At 38.3% G+C, this 13,558-nt stretch overlaps 1 protein-coding gene across 1 annotated transcript in view; it reads right to left on the reverse strand.

Moving 5' to 3' along the window:
- Nucleotides 1–409: 409 nt before the first annotated feature.
- The window catches only part of LOC117505296 (hepatocyte growth factor activator-like), a 30,746-nt gene continuing 17,597 nt past the window's right edge, over nt 410–13,558 (reverse strand). The window contains 10 exon segments of the mRNA XM_034164928.1: nt 410–740; nt 1,656–1,795; nt 1,919–2,059; nt 2,243–2,382; nt 4,514–4,772; nt 8,640–8,737; nt 9,280–9,344; nt 9,346–9,407; nt 9,410–9,453; nt 11,085–11,199. Of these exon segments, the coding sequence (XP_034020819.1) occupies nt 573–740; nt 1,656–1,795; nt 1,919–2,059; nt 2,243–2,382; nt 4,514–4,772; nt 8,640–8,737; nt 9,280–9,344; nt 9,346–9,407; nt 9,410–9,453; nt 11,085–11,199 (1,232 nt within the window). The 3' untranslated portion in view covers nt 410–572.

The raw sequence follows: 13,558 nt of genomic DNA on the forward strand, positions 1-13,558 counted from the left end.
CACTCACCCACTTATCTACATTTTTTGCTGTAAAAGCTTTACACCGTTTTCAGCAGAATAAAAAAATGGCAAGAAGATTTAGTCTGACCTAGTTTCAGGTGGCTTCCAGAAATTTAAAGATGTCATATTAGGGAGGCTCTCCCAGTGCGTGATAGACCTTGATTAAACTCATGACCACTTTTCAAGATTTCATAACCACTTTCCCTTTTTTGTGGTCTAAAAGGAGGACCGCTCCACCAAACGGACTGGACGGTAAGGTAAGCATCAAGTATAATCAGTTTTACATGATCGAGCCAATTAACCCATGACTGAGTTTGCATTTCTCCTGGGAGAAGAGATTAACTCAATTACATCTAAAAAAAAAAATAGTTCATGTTAAAAAAAAAATATATGCAGATCTCCTTTAATTTTCACTGAAAAGTCTCAAACACACTTAAAAGTATCATCAAGACAGTAAAGGTTTATTCAGTATAAAACTCTTTCACAGTATAAAAAAATATTAACTTCCATAATAATAAAAAAAGGTCCAAATTATTCAAGGTATTCAAGTTAATGTCCAGGTTATTGTCCATTCAAGAAGGTTTGCGTTTGATAACTGAATTGATCCAGTCGAGGTAGTTCACCACTTTAGTGTAAACACCAGGTTTTCCAGAGCGGCCGCAGCCTTCTCCCCAGCTGACGATCCCGTACAGGAAGCTGACATCATTGTTTGCACAAGCCAGCGGGCCCCCAGAGTCACCCTGCACAGAAGCGGACATGAAGCGGTACAAACACGCACAAATCAAAGGTCCATTAACATCTGAGTCACACACTTTGCACTCCAAAGACACGATTTACATCCTGACACTGCTAACTGTTAACTGTGACATTTAACCTAAGAGCACAGAGCTGAAATGTGTCAGGCAGCTGCTTCAATCGGAGACGTGATGACATCAGTGTTGCTTCAGGCCATCACTGAATCCCTGCTGCCATGATTATGTACAGTTAGTTTCCTGATATTGACTCCCATAGATAAGGAATTAAATTACCCTTTTTTCCCCCAGCACTTTATCATCCGTATACATTTTCACAAAAAAACTGATATCCCACAGAGTTTAAAAGAGAAACCATTTTCATCAATATTTCTGCACCCAGTTTGTCAGCTTCAATTACTAGAGTGGTTTATCCCAAATGGATATCAACTTAAAGCTACAATGTGTAAGATTTAGGATGTTTATTTGACAGAATGGAAGAGAGCGTTCAGAAGGCAAGCGAGAAGGAATCCCATAAACAAAGAGGCGTAAATGAGAATGGAATCAAACATTGTGACCGCCAATGACATAATGTAATCTGCAACTTCCCAACAGATCACGTATTTTACACACTGTAGCTTTAAAGATCTTTTAAAGATTGATCACATTACCAAGTGAAGGCTTCTCTTCATGGGCTGCCTGTTCATCTGAGAAGTTTTTTGATGCTAAGATGAGTTAAGTGATTTTTCTCAAATCACTTTGTCCTTGCCTGACTCTGTTGTTTAACCAAGTTTGCTCCAAATCAGATCAAAACTGATTTGCAGTATTTTGCTTCACACGCGGAAGGACAAGCGGGACCGAACACAATACTCCTACATATGTTAATGCAGGTGGACGTAATAATTTGTCTCACTGCAAACCCACCTGGCATGCATCAACACAGCGACGCCCTGCACAAATCATGCCTTCAGTGACATGGTTGCCGTACACTTCTGGCTTTGTGCAAGTGCTGTGGGGAATCAGCCTCACTCCTGCCTCCTGCAAGGTTGAGTACTCCTTTGACTCTGAAAAATTCAGTAATCGAGAGATGTTGAGGAAAACAAAACAAGTAGTCAGGAACTGATATATGACCGTAAGCAGCTGTCGTCATAATGATGCGGCACTGGGATAATGTTCTCATCACTCACTCTCATGAAGGTATCCCCAGCCGCTAATAGTGCAGCAGTAGCCATCAGGGAACGTCATGCCTTTTTCTGGGAGGCAGATGGGCCTTATGAACTGACTTCTCCTTGCACATTTCCCATCCTCTTTTTTCAGCTTGACTAAAACTAGAAGCAGGAAATAAAACATACAGTTTAGTCAAACTGTGAAATCCTCACACACAGCTATATGCTTGGTATGCAGGACACAGCTGTTCAGTGATTCCAGTCTTCAGTTTGTCCACGAGGTCTAATAGCTTATGTGAGTCACTGGTATTCCTGCCTCTGTACGTGTGTGCATTCAGTGATTACCAATATCATGCTGTGTTGGATTAAACACGGAGAACTGCTTTGGAAAAATGTAGTCCTCTACTCCGAATGTTCTGGTGTTGGAATCGGTGACGTTGAACTTGTGCTGTCCGAGAACCACGCGGATCTGAGACTTCAGGGGACTGTGGAGAGACACATCTGTCTGTATCAGTAAATGAAGAAGTCCTATGTAGCGGTTTTGTAAATTTTTCAGAAAATCTGTGAATTTCTTTTTCAGTAATCCTGCCAACACACCATCAAACTGGACAGTATCCCCGCTGGCAAATGCTGCTTTGGTACAAGTGATTTCTAGATTCTGATAACATTTCAAGGACTTGTACCAATTTTCATGAAATTCATCCTACATATGTGAGAAGTTGATTTCAATATGCAGCCACCAGCGCATGAAACTGGCAAGTATCTAGGTTTGTTAATCAAGGGACATAACTCTGCCAAAATGTGTCAATCTTGTACAATATCACAATATCCGTATTATCAACCCATAACAAGTAATTGTACCATGTTACATGAAATTCTATCTAAAAGAGTGAGAGGACTTGATTTCAGAATGTAGGCATCCAAGCATGAAACAGGAGTTGAGTTTTGTTAATTAAGGTCCATAACTCTAGGAAAATGCGCTCAACTCGAACAATATGATAATGTGCGTATTACCAACTATAGCAAAGACTTGTACCAAGTTTCACAATATTCGTCCTACAACTGTGAGCAGAGTTGATTTCAGAATGCAGGCACCCACTCATGAAACTGACAGAGTCTAGATTTGTTAATCAAGTGGCATAACTCAGGTAAAATGGGCCCAACTCGAATGATGTGATAATATGCATATTACCAACCTATAACAAGGAATTGTACCAAGTTTCACAAAATTCTTCCTAAAAGTGTGAGAGTTGATGAATTCAGAACGCTTTTTGGGTTGGACTGACAGTCAGACGGAAATCGTCACAACATAATCCCCCTGATGTAAACAGAAAGTCTTACCATAGATGTAGATGTAAAACATCTACAAGAATAACTGTGCTTATTAAAACTGAAACATCTTCAACTGGAATAGTCAAGTTCAAAGAGAACAAGAGCACTGCACTCATAGAGCACAAACCTCCTAGACACTAGTTTCCAATTCCACAAAATTTTACCATGGAAAAAATTTCAAGGTCAAAGTCCTGTTGGAAGTGGCTTTTCATAAGCTAAAATATAATACAAAATATAGATCAAAAGGGGTTTTCAATGTTAAAATCAAAAGTCCTCTAAATATCCAATGTGGATCAGATCCGGATCAAACTTAGTCTGTTCATTGAGAGTGCCAGTTTACACCTCATTCTCACAAATAAGTGATTGAGGCACTTTTGATTGAGATATAATGCAAAATGTACACCAAATGGGCTTTTAAATATTAAATTCAAATATTCACAAAGTCCACAATCCAGATCAGATTTGGATCAAATTTTATCAGGCAATAGTGAGTGCCAGTCTGCACATCACTTTCAAATATGAGAGTGCTTGAGGCATGGTTGATTACGATATAATGTAAAATGTACATTAAATGGGGTTTTCAATGTTAAATTTAAATGGCCACAAACTCTGTAATCTGGATCAGGTTCAGATCAAACTTTGCCAGTCAATAAAGGATATCACCCTACATAACCCTCTCAAATATGAAAGTAATTTTATCTTTTTGACAGAATTTTTGAATATTCCCTCACTGTTAAAGGATAGGGATTTTTCCAAGATTTTTCCTGACTTTGACCCTTGTCCTATGACCTTGAAAATTTAATCCGTTCTTGCCTATTAGGATATCTACAATAAAATTTCATAACAATATATGAAGCGGAGGTAATACTGCTCACTTCTCAACTTTGATTATTACATTTTATCAAGGAAAGTACTTAAAATGGTCACATTAATTACATTTCATTTTCACCCGACACCATAATATGGCCATCGGGTATTGCGAAGACTTTGCGTCCGTCTGTCTGTGCTCAGCATGAGTCCAGTCCTATTACTGCCAGGGTCTTCAAATTCACAGGGAACATTCTTGGGACACAGACCTTGGACAAGTTCAATGATGGCTAACCTTAACCTATTCAAAGGAGTCAAAGGGTCACATTTTTTCTACACACTTTCATTTATTACATGCTCATAACGCCAAGGGTATTTTAGCATTGTGTTATATTTTTTATAGCAATGCTAAAAATGTCCCCAGGGACACATGATTTCTTTTCAGCATTGTGTCATATTATCTCCATTGATGGTTACCTGCCGGAGAAGCAGTGTGCCGCAGAAACAATCCAACAGGAGGACACCAAGGTGCCACCGCAAAAATCATTTTTTCTGACGTAAATAGCTGCCACCCAGGGATGAGTGCCCGGCAGAGGAGTGTTTCCACCCATTATCCTGCCCCTAGCCATTGACTTCTTGTGCTTCTTCCCGCAGACAGGCTTTTCGGTTGGTTTGTTCGAGTTTGGCTTTTTGATACCCCCAGAGACATTAGATGAGTTTGTCCTCCGAGAAGAAGCTGCATGAGAAAACAAAAACACTATTACTTAAAATGTTGTTAAAGTATGGGAATAACTGATTCTACACCATCTACAGTCTCCATACAGGAAGATGTATTTGCAATAATGATACTAAAATATAAACTAAATCTCTACAACAATAGTGTATACCTCTTCTTAATATTTTGGATTTGGCAGCAGGTTGAACCTTCCCTGGAAAAAAAAAATGAGAAAACAGCTTTTCTATGGAGTGATATTATAAAGGTTAAAAAAAAAAAAAAAACTTAAAAAGCATCTTTGAGTTCAGTGGTTTCAGTATCTTAGAATGAAAATAATTAGAAAATTATTCTCCACAAATTGAAACCTTTGTTGTATGGTTTTTCTCCCATGTTTTTTGTTTTTCTTGGTAAATAATGGGAACTTTTCTCTTTTAACCAGTAGCCTTGTTATGTTATGTTATGAATTAATCTATTCGAATTCGCAGAACTTGAAGCTTAGCACTGATTTTCTGATGGTGCCAATTAAGCCTTAATATTTGGTTGCTACTGGGTTGTTCCCCAACACTGTCTGACGAATACCTCAGGAGAATGCTGTATTTACTCCAAACCACTTTAAGAAGCTTATTAGCAACCACATGCTAACTAGCTAAGGCACCTGGCAGTGTAACAGCTGGGCTAGCTAGCTTAATACCTGGTGTGGTTGCTGTTAAGATACTAAAATTATTTACTTGAAAGTAATGTATTGATACTATTTACACTTTTTTTACTTAATAGGAATTGCACTGGTCTGTTTTAGCGCGTTTTTATGACTTGGTGAGTTAATGTGAGCGGCACCTTCATACTGGGGACTGTTTAGCCTAATTGCATTGCGTCAAAGGGTGACGGTTCACAAGTAGTTGGTCAGTGACTGTTACTGTGTTCAGTTACTTATGGGGTCTAAAATGGAGGCGTTATGTACTCAAATGACCATAATTTCTAACTATGGGCCTGACTGTTACTGGACATCAACAAATTTCTATGTAAAAAAGTTAACATTAAAGGTTAACTTAATATGGAATATCCTTGAGCATCATAAAATGGAAGTTGGCTGAGATATTTGCCAACAAAATGCTCGCATGACTGAACTCTAACTAATCAAATACAAATGAACTCTTGATGGAATTCTTGATAATTATCATATTTACATGAAACAGAGTCATGGGCCAGGCAGCAGAAAGCCATTGTTCAATCAATCTAAAAATTATACACTGAGCATGCTACAGTGATGAGACTAGTCTGTGGATTGTGTGCATTCCACTGGCATCTTGATAGACAGCCAAACCCACCTGACATGTTGAGTCAGGATGAGCCACGCCTTGATTCATCATTGTTTAAAAAAAAAAAGGGCATTAAACAAATCCAGTTAACTTGCTTCAACATTTCTTAGCAACAGAATTTTCCCCACAAATGATTTATATCTAATGACTTTCTTCTCAGATGACAGGTTTTGTAGGAGTGTGTAATTTCATCAAGCGTAGCATTATTAAGATGTCAAAGAATGCTGCAGGAGGCCTTCATAAATAGCAGATGGGGTCTGTACAAATTATAGCTACCTCGATATGCAGGCCTTGAAAAGAGAAAAAGGGATATAAGAAAAGAGAAACTGCTTTTTCTTGAGTTGTAGATTTGTACAATATTGTACAAATTACAGTAATAAAATCAATCAATAAGGAGTTTCTCAGAATATAAGGCTACAAGGGCATACCATTGATACTGGTTGTTGGAAATTCTATTACAACCACAACTCTTCAGTCCTTGAGGTTGTCAAGTCACCTTCATGCTGGTCCACCTTGCGTTACTTCTTTGAATTACTTGACAAACCTTTTCCTTCCTTTATGATTTATAAGGTTCCTTCATCTCACTTGGTTTTTGCCCGTTTGTTCAGTTAGCTTAGGTTTATCCTGCCTCTTTGGCTTCCTATTTTGTTATACGTCTCCACATTTCTCTTTTTTGTTTAGTATGTGGCTGACTGAGGTCCATTTCTTTGGCTAATTTGATTCCCTAATTTCTGTTGTGTCCTTTCCCACAGGTCTTCATTCCGAATTATGTTGGGCAAAAAATTTTCTGGATTGTTCTCCAGTATTTGATAAAGGTTTGGAGGCTCTTGGCAGCTTGGTTGGTTGGTTTTTGATCCACCGAGGAGTACAGAGTTGGCGTTACTGTTAAGGAGATAATGTCTGGCCTTTAGGTTCATGTCTTTTGGCATTCCTGATTGATTTTAGAGAAAGAAAGGCTGCTCTGGCTTTTCTGATTCTTGTTTTGATGTCCTTGTAAATACCACAGTTCATTCCAACATTGCTCCCCAGAGGTAAAATGTTCCTGCTGGTTTTATGATCCACTGATGAGCACAACCTTGGTTCTGTCTTTGATGTTTAGTCTTGATGTTTAGTCCTGTGTTTGCAGGAGCTACTGCCAGTCATGTTTCCCTCCATTGTAGTTAAAGGTTTTCAACAGCGAAGCCCGCTGTTAAAGTGAGGTTATTTTTCACCAGTTTAGATAGAAACTATTGCATAGGTTTCTTGATGGCCCAAGGAACCTTCAGCATTCCTATTACTGTCCACATCCAGGACTGTGCAACAAATAAGATAACTATAAAATGAGATGGTGGAGCTGGACACTGCCTTACACCTTTCAGGTTACACACAATACTGTACTTAATGCAATCGGCACCATAACCTCAATTACTGAGTGCTGAAGTGCTTTACGAACTCCTGGACTGCTTCCACATTGAACTTCATGTTTTCTACAGTATAGCCAAAGATTCATATCATCTTTTTACCTTTTTTGATTCTTCTCCTCCTGCTTTTTATTTATTTATTTATTTATTTTTTAATTGCTGACCTTTAGCGTATGGAGTACAGCAAGGTCTTGGCAGTGCATAAATTCAACCACAACAATGAAATCTAACTTGACATGTCCAACAGTATTCCAATACAAATCGAATGTTATCAAATTAAAAAAACTGATTTATTTGTATAGTTGTGGACATGATGACGCAAAGACAATTGTTAATGATCAGTTGATCAGTTAAAAAATAAAGAAATTGTAAAAAGTTGATGAAACACACTTTAAATTTTTTTCTATCCATATAAAATTTGGAGGATATGACGACTTGCAAAAACTACAGAGGTTCTAAAAGTGTTCACCCATTTTACATATTTATACGTATACGGGTATTATATGCCAAGGCTCTGAACTGGCTCAAGTAACAAAAATGAAACCGTAAACATTATTTTGACTCTAGTCCTGCCGGTCGTCGATATATAGCAGACCGCGATGCATTACAGTCTCTGCCGTCTGTTTATTAAGACTTTTATATGGGTCTTATGTCTTAGAGGAGCATTGGCTTTTCTTTTTTTTTTTACTCCACATGATTTTCAACATGTAATACAGCCTGGCACACAGAGGCAGGACGAGAGTTAATGTTCTGGAACAGATATGTTCATTTGAAATAATGATGACTAGTTAATAATGTGATTTTTTTTTTCTCACTCTTTTATTACAATCTATAACATTTTCTGCGTGCGGGAACGCCTGATCGATTACAGATTGATTATTATCAGAAAATGAGGTGCCCGGGGTGTAATTTTGTGAAGTATGAGGATTACAATAAAAATCCACCAAGCTTTCTTGCTTGTTATTTGATCACTAGGAATGATCTACTTTTGTAAATGAAAGGATTAATTGTAATTGTCTTTAGACCAACTCGCTAATGGGACATAAACACGACATTTCAAGGGTGCAACTAAATCAATTAGCTATTTAGCTTTAGACGTTACACCCTGTATATGATATCTGATTCCTACTCTGAGCTCAATTTCCCACCTACAGCACCCCTGCCTTACTCACACACAGGCATCACACAGGAGGGAACGTCGCAGTATTCCCAGGAGATGGCGCCGTGATTTACTGTGTAACACCATGGCATCTTGTCAGCATCTGGGTTTCTGTGCACACAGAAACACAGAGGACAGCATTTTCCATCTCTGGCTGAGCCATGTCATCCCAAGCAAACGGCAATAAACTCGCCTTCACTGGCACAATGTGAAGGGTTCAATATGCAACTTTTTTTCTTCCCAAACCTGCCTTTCACTGATATTTTGCCATTTAGGGACATTTGCTGTGGCCATGGCACGAGTGCCACCACATCAGAGGGTCGTCATAGTAACACAGACAAAAAAGGCAAAAGGTGGATAGCAGTAGTCAAGGAAAGAGAAGCCAATGTGCAGCAGAAAAAAAAATGTTTTGGCTGCTGCAGATGTGCTGCCTTCACAGTGGGGTTTTTTTTTTTTTTTTTTTAGCTCTCCTGCCAGCTTTAATGATGCTGGTTCAGAGTCACCCACGTGAGTGAGCAGATAAGGGGCAGATGGAGCAAACAGCTCTACTGCCAGGGTAAAAAGTTGCATTATTGCAGCTTTAAAGTACATTTATGGAAAAGCATCATGAGATCGACCCTGAGCAGTTTCATTTAAAATGGACTTGAACACACCTGCAGTAGGCATGTTCCCCGAGACCCCTGAGGGCAGAGGCGACCACTGTGCCCACATGGATCTCCATCATACAGCAGGTCTGAGTTCCACGGCAGACACCGGGCACCCGACACCGTGGTGCCCACCACCCTCGGTAACCTGTACCTCTGCCGTTATAGCACTCTGTCTCCGTTCTGCACCACGTGACCCCCCGCGGGGGAAAAAAAAAACACAACACAAACACATAATGTAACAGTGATCAGTCAGAACAAACAACTTTCTTTGAACACAGAGATCGTGACTCTCAGATTTGCCGGCATGAAGCATAAAGGTTTCACATTCTTGTTCTACAACCTGATTTTAACCTGCTCTGCACTTTCAGAATAAAATAAAATGTGTCCAAAAAAAAAAAAAAATTAATAATTTGAGGAGTTATCGACAATGATTTCATACAAGAAAACAGATCAAATCTAGGGCCAAGGTTTTTTTTTTTTTTAAGAAATCCTCTATTTCACTCCTCTGATAGAGCTGTGTAACTGGTGACTCAACCAGACAAAAGTTGCATATTTTCTATATTGCTACATTGCCTTTAACTCCTTCAGAGTTGCTATGAATGTCTTGGTGGCTTCTCTCATCAATGTCTTTCTTGCACAGTCACTCCAAAGCAGATTTACCATACAATATTTTATTACTTGTATGTCTTAATGATGATGTAAATGAAATCCAAGACATATTTGATGACTTGGAAATGTACATGTATCCATCCACTCACTTGTCTAAAGAAAACTGCCTGCAAAGTGATAATTTATATTAAATATATATATAATATATATATATATATATATATATATATATATATATATATATATACAGTTGGCCCAATTACTTAAGAGACTTGACACACCACTAATTGCAAAAAAAAAAAAAAAAAAAGTTTTATGTGGATTCTCCTCTGATATACCCCAGGAATTACATACTAAAAATAGAGAACAATGTAAGGGGTGGAAGGGCCAAAGATATGCTAATTTATGTTAATTAGGTATTAACATCAAAGGAACCAGCCAAACAACTGGAAATCTTTATCTGTCATCAAAAGGAGGACTGAAATGCTATCTAAATTCACCTGTAGTGTGGTTAGAAATACTACAAACTGAAATTGAGTGTCTTTTTGGATAATTAGCTCATTATGCTGCTCATCTTTAACTGGCCCAGATGCTGAACATGATGGAATTATTGAAGCTGGAGAGAATAAAACTGTTGTCCCTGTACAATGGAGGAAAAAATGATATCCTTGACAAAATTAGATGCCAGTGATTTAAAGAAAAGATTGTCAGGTGTTCAAAGAGATTCAGGCACAGATTTTCCCACCAGTTTCACGTGTAGCAAAGTATCACTCTCTGCATGTCTTCCATCAAATATTCTTCTTTTCTTCTCTATTTTAATATGTTATTCCTGGGGTATATCAGAGAAGAATCCCACATGAAACTTTTTTGTTGTGTTTTTTTGCAATTAGTGCCGAGTTTGGAGCCTTAAATTAAATAACTTGACTGGACTACAAGCACATCATGATGGTTTAATTTCAACTCCACTGCGGTTGTGTCGTCGGGTAAAATGACAAAAATAAAATAAGATGAAAAAAAGTATGTTGTCCAAATACTTGTGGACCTGACTTTATATTCACATCTGTCAACAGAAAGACAGACTGATAATGAATAAAAATCTGATCAATAATTAGTTAAAACAACAACAACCAAACCTACTTACAAAAGCACTTTTTTTTTTTTTTTTTCTTCTTCAATGTATTTCAAGATCAGTGAGCTTTTACTCACCGTAGCTACAATATGGTCCGGTGTAGCCACGCCTGCAGTTACACACTTCTTTGCCGGTGGCTATGATCAGTCGACATGTTCCATCGTTCTCACAAGGGTTTGTACGGCACACTGCACACATCACAACACCATGACTTTCATTTCCTCAAGGACTTGCCTGTGACGTACGTACTAACAAAAAGGATACGATTTGTCACGGCTTCTTTCATTGAAGAAGTTCTTAAAACCACAAACCCCGAGGCACAAACTAACTTGCAACGCATTAATTTGCATGCATGAAATCAGAGGTGGGTTATGAGTTCAATAACTTTGTAATCTCCCTTTCGTTTAACACAAAATAGGTGCTCAAGCTGAATCAAGGTTCTGGCAACACATGCACATTTTTGCAATTTTAGAGGTCAAGGTGAAGGTTAAACATCAAACGCGCATCCATATAATAAAAGGGGCGTGGCCTCTGTGTGTTTGTGTATCCGGAGCGTCAACCGAAATCCAGAAAGAGCTGACTTTCGTCATTTGGAGTACTTGTGTATTTTTTTCATGAGGATTCAAGTCGTGAAAACAGCAAGGTAATTGGACCAATATGCACTTTCACAATAACAGCCTGTAATTCAAAATAAAAGCAAGTGAGCTTGCTGCAGACCTGACAGAATTAATCAGTCTTTGTACATCCTCTAACATCTCAGACAGCAGATTCAAATCTGGACATTTTCTGGAAACATGTAACACCAAACCCAGAATTAACATGTTCACACTCCAGACAAAAGAGCAGAAGTGTGTCTCAACAGCATCAGGCCCCAAAAAATGGGGAAAATAAATAAAGGAAACTTATCTAATGTGAACACTGTCAGTGCAAATATAACCTTCAGTTATCTGCAATTTCTTTACATGGAATATTGCACTGGTTAAGCAGCTTTAGAAAAGCTGATTGACAACAAAATACATCCAATAAAGAGTTTCAAAAGAGCCAAGAAATTTTTCTATGTCAATACTTAAAAAAAAAAAAAAAAGTAACATAATTGTAAACAGATTTTTCCCCACAAGCCAGCTGTCCTCCATATAAGGTACAAATGACCACATCTAGAACCTGTCAACATCCTAGTATAACCTAACCTACAATACACTACTTATTACATCATTATTGGCTTTCATGATAACATGGTGGTAGAGCAGGAAAAACTTTAAACTATTACACTTGGATTCATCACTCATGGTTGCTGATTAAACTGGAATGAATAGGTTTTCTGGATATTACCAAATTTCATGATTGGGGCAATCCACTTATTTAGGCATGACATTACATCAACATGGCAGATTTGATCAACATGACTCACCGCCAACTTTCACATGCATAAGCTAACTACAGATAGCATTATCACATATGCTAAGAAGAGAAAATAACTGTTTTAGCTGAAAATTACAGGGGAAAAACACAGATCCACTTGTTGCACGACCCTGTTTCCAAAAAAGATAATCAAATAAAAAAAGTTTTGGCTCAGGGGGCTTCAAAGCACCTGAGCAGAGCTTGGCCTCCCTCTAGGCTTACTATGCATGTTACATAGGGCAAATGGAGAACAGCCCCGTCTCCCCCTCAAATCATCACATGTCAGTACCTTAATGATGAAAACTTTGATGCCAGGATGGGATGAAACTATCTTTTGAGAATGAGAAAGGAGGGGGTGGGGGGGGGACCTCCATGATGGCGAGTTGCAGGAACAGTGGTTAGGTTAACATGTTCTCCCTTCTCCATGTTTGATGTCTGTGAATTTAAATCACACTGCCACAGAGGCATAAAAGGGCTTACTATCAACTCCACATCTTGATCAAATATCTTTGAGATGTTCTAAGTGGGTGTTGACCAGGGATGGGTATTGATAAGATTTTATCTATATCGATATCGTTATCGATCTGATTCCTTGTCGATACCTCTTGTGAATTTTCTGTGTACAAAAAGTAGGCTTTACAGGTTTTCTATGTCAACAACATTTTATTGAGTCTTAAAGTAAATAAATAAGAAATTGCTCACTGGATCCTTAAAGTCTGGACATAATAAACTCAACATGGTGGATCCTTCATCTCTGGACATAAATAGAAATAAAAAAAATCTGTACTTTGTGTCAAAAGCATTTCCTTTGACGTTATTGGCATGAATGTCTTTACATATATCTGAGCTGAGCTCATGCAGCTGGCTGTGCTCCATGCCAGGATGTAATTCATAAAGAATGTAGGACGTCTCATTTTGGGAGGAAAAAAAAAACATTTTATTCGATTGTAGTTTGTCTGTATTACTACGTTTGGAAAGAGGTGTCATTTTATTTAAAGTGGCAATTTGTTTTGAAGTTAATTCCGACCGGATTCTGTCTTAGCAGAGAGCCACGCAGCGTTTGAGCTGTGCCAACGGAATGGAGGATGATTCTCTTTTCTTGACTGCAACAAGACAAGAGTTCCAGTTAGTGACTTAATCCACACAAAA

The sequence above is a fragment of the Thalassophryne amazonica genome, chromosome 23, assembly GCF_902500255.1.
Source record: "Thalassophryne amazonica chromosome 23, fThaAma1.1, whole genome shotgun sequence".
NCBI lineage: Eukaryota > Metazoa > Chordata > Actinopteri > Batrachoidiformes > Batrachoididae > Thalassophryne > Thalassophryne amazonica.